This window comes from Pogoniulus pusillus, chromosome 29 (assembly GCF_015220805.1).
Source record: "Pogoniulus pusillus isolate bPogPus1 chromosome 29, bPogPus1.pri, whole genome shotgun sequence".
Lineage (NCBI taxonomy): Eukaryota > Metazoa > Chordata > Aves > Piciformes > Lybiidae > Pogoniulus > Pogoniulus pusillus.
In genome coordinates, this window is record NC_087292.1 from 7,168,777 (window position 1) to 7,192,792 (window position 24,016).

Below are 24,016 nucleotides of genomic sequence, written 5' to 3' on the forward strand. Positions count from 1 at the left end.
CTTCATTTTAGGGGTAGTATCCACAACAGTTTGGCACAACAGATGACAAACTTGTTTTGCAGAATTAACAATTTTTCCTGTTTAGAATATCTCTTGGTCTTTCCCTTGAACCTCCCAAGTTTCTCCACAGCTCTGCTCCCTAAAGCAAGTGTTGTCAGCATCCACCACACTCAGATTGCCTCCCACAGGTCTTTACTTCAGGTTAGCAGCACACAGTGGGTAGCTCTCTGTTTGCCCTCTAAATCCACACCTACACCAGAGCAAACTCAGTGGAGCCTGCAGCCAGGTACAAGCTGCCACAGGCACCTTCTGCAGCTGGAACTATAGGATTTTGGAGTCACATCCATGTGGACCTATCCTCCTTAGGGTCCTTGGGTGAAGCACATGCCAGCTAGTTTTATTTCAGTGCAAATCCTTCACTGACAAAGGACACATTGTTAGGATCCTGCAGCAGTTTCCCAGCATCAATTTCCTCTGAGTGTTACCTCCTCCAGTCTCCATGCCATGCTTTAAAAGATCACCCCTGCCTATTCCAAGTGCACAACGCAGAGCTTCGGATAAGCTGAGCAGCATGTGAAACGCTCCTGCTCACCTGCTGAGGTTGAAACTAATGACAGGAAGAAGTAACTCGTCAAACAGCAAACAAACAAAAATCTCATCTTCTCAGCTATCAAAAGCTCTTCTGCACTTCTCCAGAAGGGCACAGATGACAGCTGTTGGTCTCCAGCTTCTCCAGTCCCCACCACTCCTGAGGGAGCCCCACAGGACTGTTCTTTCTGGCTTTCTTTTACCTGAGAGATGTGGTGGTGACTGACTTGCCACAAAATGCACTCGTGGTAAGTTAACCAGAACTGCCCAAGATTAGAAGTTTTCTTTTTCTGCCTGGGATTGTGACACATTTTGACACAAATGTCTTATCCCAAGGTACAGAATTAAGGCACATTGTAAGTTAGTCAATGATTAATCATTTCATTACCTTCTCCATTACTGCTGTGCACAGTAATGTTTATTCCTAAGTCCTTTGCAAAAACGTTTCATTTCTGTGGAGAGCAAGCAAAACTGAGATGAGAAAGACTGGTTTTGACCTGTGTTGCCAGTGGAAGGAAGAAGCAGAGGACTCAAAACTCACACCCAGCAGACGTGGTGAGACTAGAAAAGCTTAAGAGATTTGGTTTCTCCACCTTGGCAGGATAAAGTACTGGGCTTTGGATCTTCAGATTCTTCAGACTCAATCCTTTGAACATCAACGGATCTCCCAGGGGAGAATTTTCCCTTGAGGAATTCAAACTTGTAGGAAGCTGAATACAAACACTTATCAAAATAATCATCTCAAGGAAGGAGTGCCTCTGGACGAGAGCACAGTTTGCACTGTGAGAATGAGTCTGAAGCAAAAGATCAGATTTTAAACAGGCAAAATAAATCAGTAATGCAAAATGGGCAAGAAGGGCTATCAGAAAGGACTGTCTCAGGCTTAAAAGCTTGCTTGAAAAGCTGACTTAATCTCCGAACATTAGCATATCAGTGAGACTAGAACAGAACAAACGGCACCAGCCTTGGAGATGTGTATCTACCAGGAGGCCTGATGAGCTCTGCAGGGAAAGTCCATTTATAGAGCCCTTACCTGTCTGGTTTTGTGCATTTCCCAGCAGAGCTGCTGGAGTGCCTCAGCGTCACCCAAGTGAACTGCCAAGAGTTTCAGCCAGATGTCAGCATGTTACACTCAGCTCCAGGCTTCAGAGTTAGTGGTTCCTGAATTTCTGGCTCTGAATACCATCTCTTCCCTCTTCCAACCCCGGCAGACAGAGCTCAGATGCCAGCAGAGAATCTCAGTAATTAAGGAGCTTGTCTTTGGTCTCACCACTCTCGTTTTGGTTTGGAAAGGAGCCGTGGCTGGAAGGTTATACAGCATGTTACAGCCAGAATCAATGGACTGAGCTTCAGCCCTGACCTTGCCATTGACTCACAACGACCAGGTTCACAACAGTCCTTCGGCTTCATACTTCTGGACAGAGAGGGTCTGCAAATACCCATTCACTGTGCCAAGGGCTCTAGTGACTACCCCAACAATAGCTCTTCCCACCAGAGCAGGCTGGGTGCTGGTCTACGTGTTCTCTGTGACTTGATTTCCCACCAGAATCCAGATCTTCCATTACTGCTTACCTTGGGAAAGTGCTTTGAAAGCTTCTGATAAAAAACAGAATTTGAGTGAGATGTGTTACTGATAGCAAGAGAATGAAATATAGTTTATAAAGAGGGAATGAGGAAAGGCACTTTCCAGTGAGGGCTAAAGAATGAAAGCAACTGTTACACAATGAGATGCATCCTGAGGAGACCTTGGTGCACAAGGATATGGGCCACATAGAAGGAGTGGTACGAAGTAGGTCTCACTGCAAAGGCATGCAGGAAATGCTGCAGTGCAAACCAAAGGTGAAATGTAGAAAGAACTAAAAAAAGCTGAAGATGATCTGAATTTGGAGAAAGGCTTCATGCCTTGGCTCAGACTTTACTTGCTGATAAAACTGTCATTTCCTAGAATCATAGAACAGAATCACAGAGTTGTTTCATTGGGAAAAGACTTTTAAGTCCAACTGTTAACCCAGCACTGACAGGTCACCACTAAACCATGTCCCTCAATACCACATCTACACAGCTTTTAAATCCCTCCAGAAATGGGGAGTCCACCACTGCCCTGGGCAGCCTGTTCCAGGCCTTGACAACCCTTTCAGGAAAGAAAATGTTCCTAATGTCCAACCTAAACCTCCCCTGGAACAACTTGAGGCTATTCCCTCTTCTCTCATCTCTTGTTACATAGAAGACATGAATCCCCACCTGGCTCCAGCCTCCTTCCAGGGAGTTGTAGAGAGTAAGAAAGTCTCCCTTCAGCCTTCTTTTCTCCAGGCTGAACAAAGCCAGTTCCCTCAGCTGCTCCTCACAAGACCTGTGCTCTAGACCCTTCTCCAGCCTCACTGCCCTTCTCTGGACATGCTCCAGTAACCCAACGTCCTTGGAGCAAGGGACCCGAAACTGAACTCTATATTGAAGGTGCAGCCTCACCAGTGCCAAGTACAGGGAGCCCATCACATCTCTAGTCCTGGCTACACCATTGCTGATACAAATCCACTCACATCTCACAGGCTTTGGGAACATCTTCCCTTGTTTTGTTAATAGTCTCTTTTTTTTTCTCATTTCACAATCAGCTGCAACAAAGAGGTCAGTGTGGTGCTGGCAAAAGGCACCACAGCTAGAGCAGGCTGAGGGCACCACCCGCGTGTCTGATGTCTGTGAGAGTGTTTGATGGTCCTGAGGGCAGGATGGTGGCAGGAGTGGGCAGGAGGTATATAAAAGCTGCAAAATGCACCTGCCTAGTTCTACTTCAGCTAGGTAGTGCCCTTTCTGTCAGAGAAGAGAAGCAGAAAGGGAGACAGCACACAGCACCGGTTGTAATCCAAGTGTGTGTTTTCTCCTCTACCTGCAAACCTCAAACTGAGAGCATCAGAGGGATCAGAGTCCATCAGAAGGTGCAGCACCCCCAGATTTCAGTGGCGTGGTAGTACTGGGAAGAATTTAGCCTGAGCATTTAATCCACACTGCTAGGACCTCTCCAAGACACAAGATTTATTTCTTCCCCTTCAGTGTTTTTTGTGCCTTAAATACCCGTTGTGTCCGGGAGCAGTTACTTGCTGAGCTCCAGGTGTGTCCCTTGGCCAGCACAGCTGCTCAGCAAGGGCAGTGAAAGCTCAGAGTAAATACTTGGGAGGATTTTTATGCTAGAAGAATTTGTTTGGACTTGATGATCTGTGAGGTCTCTTCCAGCCCTGATGATGCTGTGTTTGCAGCTCACAACTGTGTGCATGCTCCAGTTGTCTGTAAACTCTTCTGCAGTCAAAAAGGGCAAAAGGTTTTTAACCCAACTGCTCCCAAAGCTTTGAAATAGTGTTAAAACCCATTTAATTTAAATGCTGGGTAACAGAAAAGCCTTTCATTGCAACTGCCATACCTTACTCCCTCGGCAGATGAGTGAACAGTGAGGTTTGCCCCAGAGTACTCAGGCTCTCTGCAGCAGGACTAACCGGGCACTGCTGGTATTTTAGGGTTAGGAAAAGGGCAAAATAGATCAGATTCTTTAAATACCACAAACAGAGCACAAGACTTTTTTTCCTTTTGTAGGTCGAGACCATTTCTGAGCTGGGTATGAACCAGGACATGAAAATACACCCAGAGAATCCCCGGTAAGAACAAAGGCAGAAGCACATCTCTTAATTGTTGCTGCCAGAGCACTTCAAGGGAGCAGATGAAAACCTCAGGGGTAAAGAGAAACCCGAGGGGGCTGAAAGGCTATGCTATGGATGGCTGGCATTAACGCGTTCACTGGTTTAGGGGTGTGCACATTAACCCCGGGGGGTAGAGGCCCGAGCCGGGCCGGGCCTGGCTGTGCCTGGCTGTTAGGCTACCACCGGGGGTCAGCACCCAAAGGCGCCTACAGCCAGGGCGGGGCTCGCCGCTGCGGGAGGCTGAGCAACCGCAGGGCCTGTCCGGGACGCAGCCGGAGCGGGAACCCAACCACCACCAACTCGGCAGGCCGCTCGCCGGCCGCCCTTAGCAACGGCGGCTGCCGGGGCGGGCCGGGCCGGGCCGCGCCGCCCTTCCTGCCGGCCGGGAGCGCTTCCGGGGCGGAGAGGCCTGGCCGGAGGGGCGCTGAGCGGCACGGCGGTGAGCGGGACGGGGGCCGCCACCGGGAGCAGACGCGGGGGATCTCGGGGCTGAGAAGGTGCTTGTTGGGAGGTGGGGAGCGGCGGCACCAGCGCTCCAGGAGCTGGGCTGGAGAGCCGCGGTGGCCCCGCTGCTTGCCGGAGATAGCGGCGCCGAGCGGGCTTCTGGAGAAGGGAGGAGCTGCGGGCGGCCCCGCTCTGAGGCTGAACAGGTTCTGCTGACAGCCCCCGGGGCGGCTGCCTGCTGCCGGCCCTGCGAGCCTCGCCGATGGCCCTGTTTGCAGCGGTGCTCAGCACACGCAGAGCCCCCTGAAGCCGGACAAATACTAAGCAATTTTGCAAATCCAGAGCCAGATCTCTTTGTTGGTTTTTTTTCCCCTTATTCTTTGACAGACGCTTTTATGCACTGCTACTGTTGCTCTTTATTTCTGCCTCAAGGGGTACAAATAAAAGGGGAGCCAATATGTTAGTGGAAGTGCTGCTGTGGCTCTATTCTGTGCTGATTATTTACATAGTGCTTGGTCTTGAAGGTGCCAGGTGGGAAACACAGACAGCGAAGAGAAAGGTTTAGTGCTGGCTCTACTGAGACAGCTCACAGCGGTTCTCTTGGCTCTGTGGTGCAGCTCTGGCAGGTAGCAAGCTTGCTCTGAAACCCTAATAGAAGCAAGACATGGATAGTCCAAAGCAGTTCCTGTAGTGCAGTGCAGCCCTTGCTGACCTATTTCTGCCGTTGTGTTCTAGTGAGATGGGCCAGGCTTGTGGGAGGAGGTTGGTAGCTGCTGGTAGACTTGTGAGCTGGAGGAGGGGAAGCTTCCTCTCGTGGTTTGAAATAGGAATAATGATTTTTAAAAGCAGAATTATTACTTTTGATGCAGCCATATTAATAGGCGAGGCAAGCTGAGGAAAATGATGGGTCATGACCTGTGGAGGAGAGGAGAGATGTTAGCCAAGGGGAGAGGTGGTGAAATGGTCAGCACCTGAGGAACGGGCAGAAAGACTCCATTACCACCCAGGACCTGCTGGACTTAGCTGCAGGGCAGTGTGAGGAGGCAGCACTTGGTGAGAAAACTCACTGTGCAAGCTTTGTGTTCAGCACAGAAAACAACAGCGAGCCTGATGATAAGCCTATGCTTTGTGTAAGGTTTAGCCTCTCCTGTGCAGATTTGAGCCTTGTGTTAACCACAGGAGGAGTGTACAACAGGGAAGAGTTTTGCTAGTGTTCATTCAGCTTCATTGAGAGCAGCAGAACTAATGGGCCTGTGATGGTTTGGGCTCTTACCCGCCCCCCCACACTTTGTATTTGCCCCAGCTAACTCAGACGGCCTCTGGGAATATAGATGAAGCAATTTATTTACAGCTAGCAGAATTTACAAGCAGCTATTTACAATATATACAGTTATATACAATTATATACAGAAATATACAAAGGATAAACTTTAATACAGAAGCACAACTCCCCTCCCAGAAACCTGAGTCCCCAGGAGGGGCTCTCAAACCACCCCAACACCTCCCCCCGGCCCTCTCAACCTTACCCCAGTTCTCAGGAAGAAGAGAGGTGCGGCCAAGAGGTTAGGGAGCAGGGTTAGTAGGAGCAGGGTTAATGAGATGTGACCAGGTCTGAAGGCAAAGGCAAGAGAAAGACAAAATGGAGAATGTTTACTTCTTCCCAGAGCTCTCAGCGAGACTGTGAGAGAAATTGACATCAATTGTTTTTCATTTCACTGCCTGTTATCAAGTTCTTTTACCAAAACATTCCAGCTTGCTTCAAACTAGCACAGGGCCAAAGGTGGGCTGTCAGCTGTGGCTACTGTGCAAGCGAGGACCCTCTGCTAGGGTTAGCTGGGGCATGATGTCAGGTCTTCTCTAAGTGTATTTTGTGGAGTAGCAGTGGCTGCTGCCAGCCTATGTGAGAGCTCTTGGTTCTGATCATGTCACCTGGAACGTGTTAGAAAATGACTGATACTCTCAAGGGATGTGAAATAGAAAGGGGGAAGGAGAGTAGGCTTGCGGAGTATGAGGACAGGGACTTTTTGTTTCCATTGTACCAGTTTCCTTTTCTGGTTTGTTTTTCATGTGTTGTGTTTCAGGTGTATGAATCAGGATCATCAGTAGGGGTTCATCCTGAGTCCACTTGGGCGAGGAATGAAGCAGCATCACTTCCTGCCCTGTTTGAGGAAGGGGCTGGGCAAGAATAACCTTTTCAAAAGATATCCCAATAAATAATCAAAGATAACATCAGCTCAGGGGTGAACTTTCCCATGATTCTGTTTCTTTCTTTGGGTTTAAAAGTTAAAAACAGTCAGGAATAAGCCACTTCTGTATGCGCTTTGTTGGCACAGTTGTATGTCTGGTCCTGCCTTTGGTGTGTGTTGGGATGTGCTGAGCCCAAGTGGCCCAGACTGTGATCTGGGTTCATGTACAGGTCCTCTGCAGCCCTTGCTGACTGAATTTTAATCAGAATTTGAAACATTTGTCTTTCACTGAAGTACAGCCCTGGAAGAAGGGGCCACGAGAGGTCACCTGTCCTTATCACCTGATTCAAAGGCAGGATTATATCTACTCGCATCCCATCCAAGGTGAACACCGATCTGGTCTGCTCCTCACATTTGAATCACCAGTAAAAGGATTCCACTGTCTGTATTCCAGTGGCTGGCAGTTCCTGCAGTTGGAAGTTTTTTTTCTGCCTTCTAAAATACCAACTAATATCCCTTACTTCAGCTGAGTTAAAACAAAATACTTTTTTCTTGTAATTCACACACACTCCTCTTAGTGTGACCCCAAATGACATGTACCCCTTGCACAACAGCATTGAGTTGTTGACTGATTCTCATATTTATCAGCTAGAGCCTTACTCAGATTATACTCTTAAGATTAGCACCTTTCTGAACTGGGTCACATCTGCAGATGGCAGAAATCTCCTCCTAGTCTGAAAAACACAGAGCCTGCAGATTGCTACCATTCAGTGAAACATGCATGCAGCGCTCTCACAGACAAGCTTTAGCAACACAGAAAATTGCAGGCAGCAGTAAGTAGTGCTGATTTGATAAGTACAGCCCAGGATCATCCCAGTCAGGCAAACCAAGTCAGACAGTAATCACAGCAAGCTCTGATGGCATCTCACACTAATTGAATTTCCCTTTTGAGACTTTCCGTGGCCTACTCTGGCAGTTGTGGCAGGAGAGTTCTCCATTGTAGAAAGCCATTAGTCATTCAGGGAATGAATTGACAGCTCCATTAGCAAAAGATAAAAGGAAGGAAGAAGGGAAGCATGGTCTTGTGGCTCGGGAGCTAGTGTGGGACCAGGTGATAGGTGTGTAACTCTGCCAGACTGTCACAAGGTATTTGGCTCAATGTAACCAGCCTCTAAGGCCGTGCTGAACTTTAGACACACAGTTTACCCCTTCAGGATGGTGTGTGTTAAGTAGTGGTTGGTTCTGTGCACCCTCTAAACCAGCAAGGCTGTGGTCCCCTATGCAGTGTGAAAATGGGTGCATGCCTGATTGGGAGAAGAATATTTTTGCTTGTTAAGCTTTCCCCTTATCATTCCACGAATATTCATGTTTTGTTTGTCTGTCCCCACCTGCACATGGACTGATACCAGCACGAGGAGTGTCTTTGTAGGCAAGTGGTCAAAGACCAGCACCCAAATAAGATGCAGCTTTCATTTCCCTCTTTTGTTACTGGGTCTGTATATCAAGGAGGTCTTCAGAGCACCTGCAAGAGATATCCTGTTGTTTTTTGATAATGGAAAGTGATTAGCAGAAGTCACAAGGCAAATAATTGCTCTTTCTTCCTCTTGTAGTAATCATACTTCTTGAGAGCATTAGAAGAGAAGGGTGTGCTCACGATGGCTGCTGAGTTGGACTTCTCCCCACCTGAGATCCCTGAGCCCACCTTCATGGAGAATGTGCTGCGCTATGGACTCTTCTTTGGAGCCATCTTCCAGCTGATCTGTGTGCTTGCCATCATCCTGCCCGTCTCCAAGTCCCAAAAGGCAGTAAGCAGACACTGATAGAGATGGGGAGGGAACTTTGAGTAGCTAAAGGAGGCACAGTGGTCTGCCCCTGGGATTGATGACAGCTTCACTGTTCACTCTTTCCTTTCTTTTTTGGTCTCCCACTTCAAGTTTTTTGTCTTGTCATTTACTCCCAGATGAGAATGTCAGAAACAGAAACCTGAGCGAGGGTCTCTCAGCATCAGTGAAAACAGTGACCAGCAGCCCTGGCAAGGTGCGCTAAGCGTACCTGCTGATCCTGACTGCACACTAGAAGCCTTTAGTCCCAACCTCATATTGTTATCTGCTGCTAATTTGCTTCATTAATTGCCAGGGAGGGCATCCCCTTTGCAGGACCTGCCTGTCAGGAAATTACCTGTGGCTCCAGCCTATGTGTAACTTTTGTAAGCAAGGTAACATTTCTGCTACATTCCAATCTGAGGAAGGCAGTTTTCAGCACTGACATCCAGGGCCAGCAAGAGGAAGGTCTTTTGATGCCATTAGTACAGAAGAAAGTTAAAGTGAATGGTTAAGGTGAGCTACAGGGCTCTCAGCTGGGCCACAGCACGATGACCTGTGCCTGCCTGGCTTCTCTGTTGAGAGAGCTCCACATACTTGGTAATGCCTGTGGAACTGGGGACACAGCACTGAAGTGAATGCTGTGACTTTAGTGATCAGGCTGTTGGTTTGCTGGTTTGATACAGATTTTCATAGAATCATAGACTGGTTTGGGTTGAAAGGGTTGAAAAAATGTAGAAACCTTAAAAATTGGAGCATTTAAAAAATTTGAGCCCCTGAAAAAGTAGAGAAGTTTAAAACTTGGAGCTCTAAAAAAATTGTGAAGCCTTTAAAATTGGAATCCTTTAAAATTTGAGCCCTTTAAAAGTGCAAAGCTTAAAAATGAGATAGTTTAAAAAAATAGAAAGCTTAAAAATTTGAGCCTTAATTTTGAAACCTTAAAAATTGAAGTCTCTTAAAAATGGGAGTGCTAAAAAAATTAGAAACCTCAAAAATTTCAACTCTTGAAAAATTTGACCCCCTTAAAAGGTAGAAAAAATTAAAAATTGGAGGCCTGAAAAAATTGTGAAGCCTTCAAAATTGGAATCCTTTAAAATTTGAGCCTTTTAAAAGTGCAAAGCTTAAAAATGAGAGAGTTAAAGAAATTAGAAACGTTAGAAAAAGGAGCCTTAAAAATGTCTAAACCTTTATAATTGAACTCTCTTAAAAATTTAAGCTCTAAAAAAAATTAGAAACCTTAAAAATTTGAGCCCACTTGTAGATTTTTTTTTTAAATTGGAGCCCTAAAACATTGTGAAACTTTCAAAACTGAAGCCCTTTAAAAGTCCAAAACTTAAAAATTAGACAGTTTAAAAAAAAACCAGAAACCTTAAAAATCAGAGCAATGAAGACTTTGAAACCTTAAAAAATTGAACTATCTTAAAAATTTGAGCTCTAAAACTAAATTAGAAACCTTAAAAATATGAGCACTTAAAAATTTTGGCCGACCTTAAAAAGTAGAAAAGTTTAAAACTGACAACCCCAAAACGTTGTGAAGCCTTCAGAATTGGAGGCCTTTAAAAGTGCCAACCTTAAAAATTAGAGAGTTGAAAAAAAATAGAAACCTTAAAAATTGGAGCCCTAAAAAAAAATTGAAACCTTTAAAACTGAAGTCTCTTAAAAATTGGAGAATCTAAATTCTAAATGAGAAGTAGAATCCTTAAAATTTTGAGCTCTTTAAAAATTTGAACCCCCTTAAAAAGTGGAAAAAAAAATAAATTGGAACCCTGAAAAAAAATGTGAAGCTTTCAAAATTGGAGCCCTTGAAAATTGGAAACCTTAATAGGTGCAAAGCTTAAAAATTAAAGAGTTTAAAAAATTGAAAACCTTAAAAATTGGAGCCCTAAAATAAAATTGGAAAATCTTTAAAAGTTGAAGTCTCTTAAAAATTGGAGCTCTAAAAGAACTTTTGGAACCTTAAAAATTGGAGCCCTTAAAAAAAATTGAGCCCCTTAAAAAGTAGAAAAGTTTACAGATTGGAGGCCTAAAAACTTGTGTAGCATTCAAAATTGGAGCCCTTTGAGAATGGAGACCTTAAAAAGTGCAAAGCTTAAAAATCAGAGTGTGTTGTGGCAGGCCTAAACAGGCCAAAAGGGACTTCTGTGTGTCCTGGCTTGCTGAGGCATGGTTTTCTGCTCTCCCTCCTTCTGCTGTGGGGATAAGTGGCTGCAGGAGAGAGGACAGGGAACCTGCAGCCATTGAGTCTAAGGACTCTGGCTTGCCCAGCCTTGGTTTACTCCTGTTTGCATCCTGTGGTGGACAGGGTGCACACACTTGGCTTGTGCCTGCCTTGTGCAAGGCCTATGTTTTTCCCAAATCTGGGTAAAGCAAGCCTATGGCTTCACCTAATATGGAGCTGGGGACACAGCCCTGAAGTGAGTGCTGTGACCTTAGTGATCAGGCTGCAGGTTTGCTGGTTTGATACAGATTTTCATAGAGTCATAGACTGGTTTGGGTAGAAAAGGACCTCTAAAGGTCATTTAGTCCAACTCCCCTGTAGTGAGCAGAGACATGTTCAGCTAGAGCAGGTTGCTCAGAGCCCCATCCAACCTGATCTGGAATGTTTCCAGGGATGGGGCATCCACCACCTCTTTGTGTGTGGTGTACTTTCAGTAACAACTCAGCAGAGGAAGTTTTGGGTTGAGGCTATCTTTTTTGCCATGTTTGCTCCCTCTTGTGCAGGAGAAGTATGGGAATGTCCAGCCTCTCTGGGGAACGACTGAGGGTGAGGTAGAGTGCAAGAGGCACAGCTCATGACCAACTTCATTCAGCTCTGACTCTGGTGTGATGGGAAGTTGCACTGATGTTCTGGACAAGTGATACTACCCCACCGTGGGTGCCTGCTACCTCCTGCTGGCCTTGCTGCAGGAGCTGCAACTCCCAGCAGGGAGATGAAGCAGGTGGCTGCTGTCACCGTGCAGCAGCACTGCAAGTCCTGCACTGGTACAACCACCAGCACCCGTCTGTCAGAGTTTGTGGTTTCCCCTAATAAACTGTTGAGAAGCACTGAGTAGCCTGATTCTGGAAAGAGTGAGAGCTTTAGTTTGAAGTGGGAAACTGAAGACCAGGTCCCCAGTTAAACCAGTAAATCTCAAGGGCCTGCTACTGTTTAAGTTTGCAGGTGTGCTTTGATCTTTGCCTGCTGTACACTTTATTTCCTCCACGTTTACTGTCCTTGCTTTGCTGGCCAAATGAGTAATTGACAAGATGGTAAACACCAAAAGCTGCCCCTTCAGGTCTCGGGAATGATGCTTGCGGCTGGGTAGGATATTGAGGAGCTTCTCTGTCTTAGATTTCAAAGCCTGAAGCTTCCACCTTGGTTTGAACATTAGAAGGCAGCAGCGTTCCCTTTACAGCAGCAACACTCTGCATCCCCGAGTCATAACTGCGTGTTGCTCCCTTTCTCCAGAGCCTGCCAGCTCCTCATGCACCGATTACAGCCCTTGGAAAGGCAGCCAAGCCTCCTTCCTTGGAAAGCCACACAGATGCGAGCTGTAATAGCCTAGGAGCTGCAGAAACGTTTGAACCAAGCTACTTGATTAAAAGGATACTGTCAGATGCTCTCCTCCCCCCCCCATTATCTGGAGCACTGCCTTGGAAGCCTAAAAGCAGCACGTCTTGCTCAGCCATTTTCTGTCTGTCCTTTTCCAGTTGGCACGCTCCAACTGATAGAAACCAAGATGCTAAAGCAATATTTATACTCAGATGCATTTAATGAAAGGAGGCAATCTGCGTGTGTGTGCTTCCTCAGAGGAGACTGGCACTGTTCCCCTGTGTTTTTACAAGGCAACCAGGCTGTTTCCCATGGCTGAAATGCTATCTGTCATCTCCCCTGAAGGAAAGATGCAGCACATCTAAGCAGTCCTTGCTAGTCCAGGTGAAGAAAGCTTTGCCGGCAATTCCCTCCCTGGATTTTGGCCTTGCTTAGAGGCTCCAAACTTTCTGTTCTCACTGCTCTTTTGGGGGGATATTTTTTGCCTTGCACATGACCAGTGATTTAACATTTGGCAGCAGTACCTCTGGAGTGTTTCCATGCACGCTGGTGATTGTTTTCTGATTCCAGATTTGAACAGTTTTCACTTAGTGCTGGTTTTCCTCTTGCCTTTAAAGTCAGTTTTGCTTTTCTTCTCCAAGGCCTGTTTTAGGCACTGAAGCTTTTAACAGCTTCTCTAGTAACAAGCTGTTTCGGTGCCTAAACTCACACTCATCAAAAACCAAATGCAGAAGCAGCAGAGATGGTGCTGCTGGAGTCTCATTAGATGGGGGACTCAGTTTGATGTAGATGTGTTTCAACAGAGACACCCAGCACTTGCTTCCTTTGGCCTGTACTCAGATTCCCAAAGTGAGCTGTCAGCAAATGGTAAAAGAAAAGTAACTGACTGTTTTCAATTGATTCTTGTAGGACTCAGACAGTTTTGAACCTAAGAATTCAGAGACAGTGAAGAAACCGAAGGCAACTGCTCCACAGACAAGCAAGAAACCCAAGAAGGAGACCAAAAAGAAACGATAAAGACATGACCAATGAGCCTCAAAGACAAAACAGTCACCTATAAGCATGCTTCCTTGGAGATGACATCAAAGGCAACTGACTATCTCAAATGGTTTTCTGGCATTGTCATGCTTTACCTTTCAGAAGCAAAGGACAAGGAACTCGTAAGAGTGGAAGGGGTGAGGTTCTGCCATAGATTTCTTACAAGCAAAAATGACTTCACTGACATCATTAGTGTGCTGGTCACCATAAAAGTGAGTTCTCTCATCTCTGATGAGTGTAGAGACCTGTTGTCCTGGCTTCTCCATACTGGCTAGGACTTGTAGTGAAGTCCCAGCAGAAGGTGGAGCATGGGTTTGGTGCTTTGGATGCCGGTTTGTGTTGTATTTTTTGAAGGCAGAGGGATCAAATGGATCAAGGAGACCACACTACACAGCTTTGTATTCATCTCTGTTGTCATCTAGTCTGAAATACACAGCTGCATTTTATGGCTTAATAATCATCTCTTTGTCATGTTCTTTAGTTCTGTAGGCACTAACTCAGCAGATCCCAGACTGCTTTCATTTCCCCAGAGTCACTACCTATTCCTTGCTCCCCAGCTGTGCGCTTTCTCTTTCTGCTCCCATCCTTGAGAGCAGGATTTCAGGGAGCTGAGGTTGTTGGGGGACTGCAGAGACCACAGGAATCAGGGAGCCGTTTGATTCCAGAGGGTGCAGATTTTAATGACCGGGTTAATGGGAGTTGGAAACTTGGGGAGAACCAGATACCAGCTGTTGGAGCAAAGCTGCTGTGAGGCAGGAGTCTCAGAGCTGCACTGCTCATATACTAGGCAGCACTCCTCATATACACTAGGCTGCCTGTCTGTGCAGCCCCTGTCAGCCAGCCAAGCCCATCCATGTGCTCCATTCCAGCACAGCTGGGTGGCTGCATTTGCAAACTCCCTCCCAGCCTGACCTGCTGCAGTCTGCTTTGTCTCCTCTTCCTGGAGTTAAATTTGAACCCAGCCTGAGGGATGTGGTGTTTTGAGATCCAAGGGGTGGCAGGCTGGCTGTGCAGCATGAGGGTATGACAAGAGACACAGACGCTATGTTCCTCCAGGCTCTGGCTCTCCAAGCCCAGGGACAATCTAGTATTAGATTTAAATATGGCTAGACAGGACTGGGAAGAGATAGGTGGTGACACAGCCACGCAGAGCTCCAGCTTCCTGATGCCAGCTCACATCTTGGTTTGTTTGATCAGGAGTGAGTCAATGGGAGGAGAACCTGCTCTTGGAGACGCACCCAGGGTTCAGACCGGCTTTGAAGGATGGGGTTCTCTCTGTTAGGGCTGCAGGTCTCCCATCCTTTTTGCATGCATAGATTCCTGCCCTCAATTCACAAGTGCCTTCCAAGCCCAGATGCTGCAGATGTCTTATGCTGTCTGTTTTCTGACAGGAGTTTAGCAGCACATTTACAGGAGCCATCAGTGTTGAGAACAACCACGTTCTCTGCTTGCTCCTGCTTCTGGTGGGTGAGACAGATACATGCTGGTACTGGTTTGATTCTAACCTCTCACTGCTTCCCTACTGCAGGCTCACTGCTTCTCTTAACTAGAATGATGACACCAACTTGCTTAAAACCCACCTCAAAGTTCTGCTTTAAATTCAGCATTTCCTTTTACTTCTTTTTTCACTGAGCTACACAAAGGCAATAGAAGGAGGCTGGAGTAAAACATGGGAGACACAAACATTCTAAAGTTGCTTTGAGTTCTCACTACAAAGAAACATTAGAAATATTTCCCACGTGAATAACAAAGAACAGTTTTGTGCTGTGAGTTTCCATGACAGAACTGTCTATAACTACCTAAAGGGAGGCTGTAGCCAGGTGGGGGTTGGTCTCTTCTCCCAGACAAGCAGCAGCAGAACAAAGGGACACAGTCTCAAGTTGTTCTGGGGGAGGTCTAGGCTGGATGTTAGGAGGAAGTTCTTCACAGAGAGAGTGATTTGCCATTGGAGTGGACTGCCAGGGAGGCGGTGGAGTCACTATCCCTGAAGGTGTTCAAGAAAAGACTGAATGAGGCACTTAGTGCCATGGTCTAGTTGATTGAGTAGGGCTGGGTGCTAGGTTGGACTGGATGAGCTTGGAGGTCTCTTCCAACCTGGTTGATTCTAGGATTCTATGAACTGTGTCCCTGCCTGTGATCTGCAAGGGAAAGCAAAACATTGACACTGCCCTGAGTAGGTACTGCAGATCACTGCTGCCATTTTAATATGGGGATGGTGGTGGCCTTATATGACAACTCTGTCCTTCTGCAGGTGGCCTAAAGGGTGAGGTTAATGCTTTAATGGAATTGAAAGAGTAGCACACAAATTGCCCAAAATACAGAAGCACTTCTCCAGCCAAGAGCCACTTGGTGATGAGCAGTGTGTGGCTGTTACCTGAAATAGCAAACTACTACATCAACGTCTGCATCTAGCTGTTTGCAGACTGGCTTACTCATGGCTAAGCAGAAATCAGGGATATTGGGGTTTGGTTTTGTTGAAAGGAAGAGAGATTAAGATAAATTTCCCAGGCTTTGTACCTCTTTGACTGCTCTTGTTAGCTGAACTCACAGTATGGTTTTAGAGGCTGCCATTATCTCGTGTGTTTTAATTGCTTCTGAAATGTGTCATAAATACAATCAGAAACTCTTTGTTTAAAAAGAAATCTCTTTATAAAGTTGTGCTGCTTCTCTCTGTGTGAAAGCTGACAGAGCTCTCAGGCTATAGGAACACAGGGACATAAATAACCTATTCATAAAAATGATCCATTAAGGGAAAGCCTTTCAGATTCTTTAATCTGGGAGAAATTGGTTTGTTAATGCTGTCAGGCATGTGTGCATCTGCATCTGTGTTTGACTTGGAAGCAGCAAACTCCCAGTACAGCTTCACCTTCCTGGAAGGAGAGTAAGTGAATGTGCTTCTCAGGAGAGGTCTTGGCTCCAAGAGCCCCTGCAAAGGTGGCAGTAATAAAGGCATCCTTGGCTGTTATTACAGGCAGGGGATTAGGTGGGGATTCAGCAGGCTGGTGACAGGGATTTTTGGTAGCCCCTTGGTGTGGCTGCAGCTCAGGTTTACGTGGCTGGAGTGTGGAGCTGCTGTCTACAACTACCTGAAGGGACATTGTAGCCAGGTGGGGGGTGGCCTCTTCTCCCAGGCAACCAGCAATAGAACAAGGGGACACAGTCTCAAGTTGTGCCGGGGTAGGTATAGGCTGGACGTTAGGAGGAAGTTCTTCACAGAGAGAGTGATTGGCATTGGAATGGGCTGCCCAGGGAGGTGGTGGAGGCACCGTCCCTGGAGGTGTTCAAGAAAAGACTGGATGAGTCCCTTAGTGCCATGGTCTAGTTGACTGGATAGACTGGGGGATAGATTGGACTGGATGATCTTGGAGGTCTCTTCCAACCTGGTTGATTCTATGATGGCTCCTCTTGGCTGTGGTGAGACTGGTGTGGTAGCAGAGCTCCAGCAAGCATCTCTTGGTTGTCTCTCCAGAGAACCAAAATGAGGGAAGGACTAATGTGGTGACTCCTTTAATTCCCAAGCACTTTTCTCCAGGCTCTTCTGTAATTAACATCCTAAAGGGAGCTGGAGACCTTGTTGAGTCACTCTTATTGAATGGGAGGTTTTCAAAGCTCTGCCTCTAGACACCAGCCAGCAGCACCTTGGTGAACATCACCCTGCTCTGCCACCCAAAGCACAAGAACTGGGCTCAGACCTGGGTTTCCTCTGCCAATACTTACTATGGAGTTCCTTAACCCTCAATTGGCCAAGCCTCAGCTCTGAAGAAACACAGCTGGGAGCTGGGAATTGTTTGCTTCGATTTTGATGGTGTTCAAGCAGCATTTCCTCTCTGGTCACAGTGATGTAGACAGCTGTCCCACCACCATCCCCATGAGCTGTCCCATTCACACAATGCATCCTTGTGCTCCTCCAGTGCAAGCAGCACAATCCCTTGAGACAGGCTAATAAGTAGCTTGTGACTGGAGTTCCAGTTCACATAGTTCAATTAAATCCCTGTTAATCTTGTTCAGACCTAATTTGCTTTCATTCTCATACACATGCTTTTCCCTGCTTCAGAGAGATCCTGGTGAGCTTCCCTACTGACAGGAAGGGAAGAGCCTGAGGCCATCTTTGAAGAGCACTGATGTTTGCAGAGCAGCCCCCTTGTTGAGTCCATAAGCTGTGTTCCCAGCACATCACGAAGAATGTGAAAATATTCCTTCAGTGCCTGGATTCCAGGGAGGGTCAAAGCTGGATGTGGTGATGCTTGAGATGGAAATCAGGAAGCTGTAGGAGGGGAGGGCCTGCTCAGTATCTCTTTCCCAGAGCACTTCTGGACTGTTCCCCTGGGTGCCTGTGTTATTAGTTTTTGGACAGCTGAAGCTGAGGTGCTGGACTTTTCTCTTGGGAGTTTCTCTTACACACTAAGACTTCTTTCAGGCAGAAGTTATTCACAGCCTGTGGCCTGCAGGCATTGAGATGATTGTATTGATTTACTTGTTTGTTTATTAATCTCGAGGCATCTGAGACTGACTGCAGCGAGCAAATGGGATGATGAATAGAGAGTGCTGGTATACAGAGCATGGTGCTTGTCTGGTGAGGAGGTTGATTGCCAGCTTTAGTATGGGATAGAGATCTGATCCACCTCCTGTTCCTCATCCAACCAGAAGGAATGTAATCAGTGTTTGGTTTTCTTCTTAAATTAGCAGTTACTGCAGGTCCAAGGTCCTGCTTTTCTCCTCTGGTAGTTTGTGGCTTTTGAGTGGTTTGTTTGGGAGCTACTTCTTGGCTTTTGGTACCCAGGCTAGTGTGTAGTAGCTGGTCTAAATGCCTCTTGCTTGGAGCTGGCAATTGAGCACAGTGAACTTGGTTTCTTGCCTCTCCCTTGAAATTCAGCTGATTTTCCTGTTTTATGTTTGATTCTTCACAGTTGCCGTATTTTTTGTCACTGTAATTCACCCCCATGCCCCCTCTTACTGTTTCTAGCCTGTAGACTCATAGCCATTGAGTTCTTCTGTCCTTGCAGCCAAATCTTCCCTTCCAGTGACAGACAGTGGGTGTCATCTGCTGTTACAAGGACTGAGACATGGAGAAGCATCCAGGGTGGGGAAGGGTGTCCTCTTGCAGTCAACCCATCAGCATGTTTCTCTTCCCTGATGGTGCTTTCAACCAGCAGATATAGGTTCTGGGGAAGGACAGGGCACTGCCTGAGCAACCCCAGTGTACCTGTGAAGCACATCAGCCTGCCCCTGAGCCATAAGGAGTTCAGATACAGATGTTACACTTCCCAGCTCTTGCGACGTGAGCACTATGGTGCTGTGCAGGTTCCACAGTGCCCATTCCAATCCTCCTGCTCACCAGCATGCTCAGTTTTGTCTTGTGCAATCCCCAACCTCTTGCAGTGCTCACTTCCCTCTTCCCAGCTTCCCTGCCTTCATTTAGTGCCTGTAGGCCCCATTGCGGCTTTGCTGCTCCTCACACCCTGAGCTGCTGGAGGCACAAGCAGCCATGCATCAGGAAACTGCAGTCCCACCAAAGACCACAGCAATGCAGAGCAAGTGGTTGGAGCAGAGGCTGGCAGGTTCCTTCATGGCTCCAGTCCAGCCTTTTTGGCCGGTAGCTATGAGGTAAAGCTGCTTTGGATCACATCTTTGCTTTAAGAACATCTGTTGCCTGGCTGATATTTCTTGTTGCACTTGAGCTCAGCTCTCAAATGGGGATGCTGTGGGCAGGAGGGGTTGAAGGACTCTGACTTATTCTTCAGTTCTAGGCCTGGAGCTGTGTCCCTAGTACCACACAAGCCTATTTACATACTAAAGGCAGTGTTTGTGAAACCTGCACACTGGACCATCTCCTTGTTTCTTGCTAGAAGGCTGTCCAAGCCTCTGAAGTGCCGCCCCAGTTAGAGTCAAGTTCAGCCAGTCCCAGTTCATGGCCTGAGGCCAGCAAAGACATCAGCGCTGCCCTGAGACCTCTTATGCTTTGCCCAAGCTGAGGCTACAGCCAAGGCGTCTCCAGTTCCAAGGCTGGTTCCTGTTGCCTTTCCTTTGGCCACTGCCTCTACAAAAGCTATCCCAAACTCACAAATCCACCTCACTGAAAGCCAGAGTCTGGAGTACGACAGGCACTAGTGAGCTCTCCCTGAGCAAAGGCTGTCCCTCAGGGAACCAGCTCCAGAAACTCCTTGCTGCAGTTTGTGCCTCCACTCTGGCAGCACAGGCCAAGCTGGAGACATGCTGCTGGCATGGGGCTTACAGGGTCTTGTCCTTCTGGCTTCCTGAGGGCAACTCTTGCACAGCAACACGTGCTGGGTGGGCTTGCACTGGAGTTGCAATGGCTGGACCACGAGAGCCATGAGAAGGGGGTCCTTGTGGCTGTGGTTCCTACAGAGTTTCTCCTTGTGCTGCTGTGGCAGCTCCTTTGGGTGGCCAAAGTGTTCCCAAGCATCAGGCCTCTGTGGTGAAGGAGATCACAGAAGGAGCAGTTTTCAAGTGAGTTTTTTCATTTCTGCTTCCTACCTCCCCCTTCCTAAGCTCACTTTAAACTGAGCATGGATCCAAACATCATATGGTTTAAATTCTTTATAGTCAGACTTTGGCCTCCTGAGCCCATCCCTCACTTGAAGGATGATTAAGGGGAAACACCCTTGTGTCTGCTTTGGCCCTGCCTGGAGCAGGCTTCAGCCATTTGCAGGCCAGTGAGCAGTGGGTTACTGGCTGGGAGACTGCCTGGGCTGCTCTGCCACCACAGCCTCCTGGGCAGGGTCACCTTCATATGGCCACCAGAGGTTTATGCTGGACAGTCATCCCTCCACTGCTCTGTTAGCTGGAACAAGAGCTGTAGATCCCATCTGGACATGCTTGTGTGGGCTTTTCTCAACTGCTCTTTTGTACTGATACGAAAACTGGCCAAGAAAACAAATTTCCACTGCTGGGAAACTCTGCCTGTGGCTTTTTCACCTGAGCTGTGGCAAGCAGCAGAAAGTGACAGATTTTTTTCCCAAATGAGCTACTCCGAGATACCTAACTGGGATTGCACCAACGTGTTGTGTTTCAGCAGTAAGAAACCCAGTGGGGAATGTTGTGCCTCTGTTGAACATGCAGATAATTTCCCCCCACAAGCTGCTGAACTCGGTGCCTCCTTATCACATATTTGCACATCACCCAGTCGGTGGTTTCCCCGTGGTCCTTTCTGCCAGGGAATTTTGCAGCAACGCTTCCTGGCTGGGGCCTCCTCAGCACTGGGGTTAAGGCTTCCTTTTGCAGGGTGGATTGTCACCACACTGAGAGACACGACAAGTCCTGAGCCCTCCTGGTGGCTTCTGCTCAGCTGTCCCATCACATCCTGCAACCTGCGGGATGCTGGCATTTGCTGCTCGGCTCCTGCAGTTCATTGTGGGAGAGAAGGGCCAGAATGAGTGTTTCCACCATGAAATATTGCCAAATGGCTCATGCTGCAGGAGCTCTTCTGGTCAATCCTCCTCAGTAAATCAGCTCCTAACTGCAGCTTCCCTGATGGGGTTGCTGGTGCTGATCGTTTGCCATCGCACACTCACTGTGTGCAGGCTTGTGAAGCTTAGTGATCTCAGGGGGAGAGCTGTGGCTGCTTCGGTGTCTGTCCAGCATCTCAAACGCAGCCATCCCACTATTCATAGTAAATAATTCGTGCAAATAAATCTGGGATTTGCAGTGAGCAAAATGCAGCTAGCCTCGGGAGCGGAACCCATCAGGCAGAACTCATTCATGCTTGCCAAGGGGATGCTTAAAAATAAATCTGGCTGCAGATGAATAGATGTGTTGTTGTAAACCCACAGCCACACCGAGGAGGTAGGGGGCTGGGATCAATTACTGAGTCCCAAAAGCACCCCGCTCTCAGGAAGGCTTCAGGAACCCTGTGGGGCAGTTTGATCTGCAACCTCAGAGGTCAAGGAGCCATGGGCTGACCTGCTCATGAGGTGACAGCACTCTGCCTTCTGCCTGTAGTCTCCCAACCCTTGTTCTTCTTTTCCCTGATGAAACTTGGGTAAAGGTCAGCAAGACAGCACAGAAACACCTGAGCACGTCTTGATTTCACGTTAGGTTATCATTTCCAGACATGCTGTAAAAACGGAGCCACCAGAAATATGCAGTGCTACTTCTTTTCAGTTTGAAAGTTGCTGGTTTTCAGTTTCTGTAACCATCTTCCTCTGCCCAGGGTGGGTTTTATCAATGCTGAAAGTGAAGAGAAAGAACTACCTCAAGAAAATAAATTTCAGTGAAGAAACTGAACTCCCTAGCTGGGTAAGAAAAATAATTGTGGACCAGGCTTTTGGGAGACAAATACTTGGAGTAGGGCAGCAGGGAAAGGACAGTGAGACTGCAGGCATTCACTGAGGTGTGCTGGGTTGCTGAAGTGTGGATGGTCTGCAATCACATTATCACCAGCACCGTGTGTTTCATGTCAGAGTCCTGTGAGGGCACATTCCTGAATCCAAGCCCAGAAGATAAGAGCCTGGCTTTAGAGAGTCTCTATTTGCCATTTTAACTTTGCATATTGGCATCCTTGAAGAAGAAGAGCTGATGTGGTGGACTCCATCCAGCATGTTAAGAGACATGGTGCCTTCCAGCCACAGCCCAGCACCACTGGAGGTGGAACTGATGATCATGGGACAGCCCATGGAGAAGGAGGTGATTGCAAAAGAGGAAAACAAAATTCAAATATTTATAAGTTATAATTGCATCTTAGCTTTGGGTCTGGATCCAGTGGAGGCTGAGTCATCCCAACCAGCTCCCCTGGGGCTGGGGCTGAGTCCCTGTTCACCTCCAGCAGTGGCTCCTCACACCATCTCTAAGGCTGTGGGAGCTCCTGGGATGGGAAGGGAGAGGGGAGCGTCTGCAGGCACAGTAGGGGAAGGCATGGGGGACCGCAGGCATCAGTGTACCCCTGGCATCAGTGTAACCCCCTCTTTGCCCCAAGATATGACCTAAGTATCGAGGTGTGAACACACAGAGCAGAATCCCAGGGCTGCCCAGTGCCATGCAGTTAATTCCTGAATCCTCTCTTGGATGCTAGGTTGAGGGCTCTCTCCCCACACACACCCTCACAGTGGCCAGATAGCCAAGGGAGTGGCTATGAATCAACACCACCAGAAAGCCTCAGCACAAACTCAGCTGTAGTTGGATGCTTCGGAAAGAACCAAGGAGGGCTGCTACCCTCAACCCAGCTGCTCACCAGCAGCAGCTGCCCCACGGGTGTGCAGGGAGCCAAACCATCCCGGTGCTAGAAGAGAGACCAAAGTCAGGAGGGGAAAAACAGGAGAAAAAGATAGGAGAGAAAGGCGGGAGGGGAAGCGTCAGGCCCTGCCCAGATGTAGGGACCTTATCAGGGGGAAGCTCCTCCCAGGGAAGGGCCCCTCGGCTGTGCTGGCCGGGGGTGATGGATCGGCGTGTGCGTGACTGCGCGTTCCCGGTGACTCATGGACTCGCTGGCCTTCGCCGCTGTCATGGGAAATAACTCTTTAATAACTCAAAAGAAGGAGGCAAGAGGGGGGTGGAGGAAACAGAAAGGAAAACTCCACCACGTAGTTCCTTGAAGCTTGTGACCTTCCCAGTTTCTTTCTGAAGTGTCAGGTCTTGCCACCGAGCAACAAGGCTGTCAGAAATCCCTGCCGAGTGACTGCAAGGGTTGGTCGAAAGGGTGGCAGGGAGTGACAGAGATGGTGCTGGATGTGGAAATACAGCCCATGAGCAGCCAAACACCGCACAAAACAGTGGGTTTGAGGAGCAGACTGTTTCACTCCATCTCTTCCTGCGGGATCAGGGACAGGGAAGACCTTAGCAGATCGCTAATGGGGGAACTGGGAGGGCTGTGAGTGCTGCAGAGCTCGTTGAGCAGACCCAACGGGTGCCCAGCTAAGCCCTGAGCCCGTTTTGCACAGCTCACTGATGGGGCATTTTCCTCCTCCTCCTGGTTCGGAAAGGGGCAGGTGCGGAGGGGAGGGAGGACTGGAACTGTCTGCCTGTGCCCACCTGCCCAAGCAGGACTCCGGGGGACCTGCTTGGGGCAGTGCTGCCAAGGGGAAACTAGGCACTCCAGGAACGTGTCACTGGCTGCAGGGGCGTTTTAACCCAAAGACGAAGTGCGGTCAACAGGTCGTGACGGTGCCGCCTCCGAAGGACCCCAGGGCTGCCCGAGACTCCCCAGGGGTGCCTAGGACGTGGTTGATACTTCCCTGTTTCTCAGCGCTGAGGTTTTGCCTCCTGACTTCACAGACGGGGGAACATGAATTGCAGCCCCCTGGAACAGTGAAGTGTCCTTTCTGGGAACGGGAACGAACAGATTGAAGCGCAGAACGCGACAGGAGAGTGTTTGTCCCAGTCACCCGCCCCGTGTCGGACCGATGCCCCCAAACTAAACGGGGCTAAACCGTCTGCGAATAACTGCCCTCGTAAAAGCCCCCGTCCCCGGGTAAACACAACCCCACCGGAGCTCGGAGCGCCGCCTCGGCTGGGACTCCCCCCCAGTCTCTCGCTTGCGGGGCCGCGCAGCTACAGACGCGCTCGGGGGACTGCGGCCGCAGCTCCCACGAGTGTCCCCGGTGCGACCAGGCGGTTCCCCCGCGCCGCGGGCCGAGGTGCGCCCGGCAGAGCCCGGGGCGGGGGCGGCGCAGAGCCCGGCTGCCCGGAGCCGTCTCCCTTAAAAAAAACGGCGGAGGGGAGGGGCTGCTGCTGCTGTTCTCCCCCATCCGCCGTTTCCGGTTTGCTGCCATA

At 48.4% G+C, this 24,016-nt stretch overlaps 2 protein-coding genes across 3 annotated transcripts in view; both read left to right on the forward strand.

Moving 5' to 3' along the window:
• The window catches only part of RPN2 (ribophorin II), a 44,628-nt gene extending 36,031 nt beyond the window's left edge, over nucleotides 1-8,597 (forward strand). The window contains exons 17-18 of one of the 2 annotated variants that reach the window (XM_064167995.1): nucleotides 4,168-4,229; nucleotides 8,512-8,597. In XM_064167995.1, the coding sequence (XP_064024065.1) occupies nucleotides 4,168-4,195 (28 nt within the window). In that variant the 3' untranslated portion in view covers nucleotides 4,196-4,229; nucleotides 8,512-8,597. Of the gene's footprint in view, nucleotides 1-4,167; nucleotides 4,230-6,796; nucleotides 6,948-8,511 lie in introns of those variants that run through there. The other variant, XM_064167996.1, reaches the window with a different exon arrangement.
• MANBAL (mannosidase beta like) lies at nucleotides 8,557-13,748 on the forward strand. Its single transcript, XM_064168001.1, has 2 exons — nucleotides 8,557-8,706; nucleotides 13,163-13,748. Exons 1-2 carry the CDS (start codon nucleotides 8,557-8,559, stop codon nucleotides 13,268-13,270), a joined length of 258 nt encoding a protein of 85 aa, XP_064024071.1. The 3' UTR covers nucleotides 13,271-13,748.
• The last annotated feature ends 10,268 nt before the right edge of the window (nucleotides 13,749-24,016 follow it).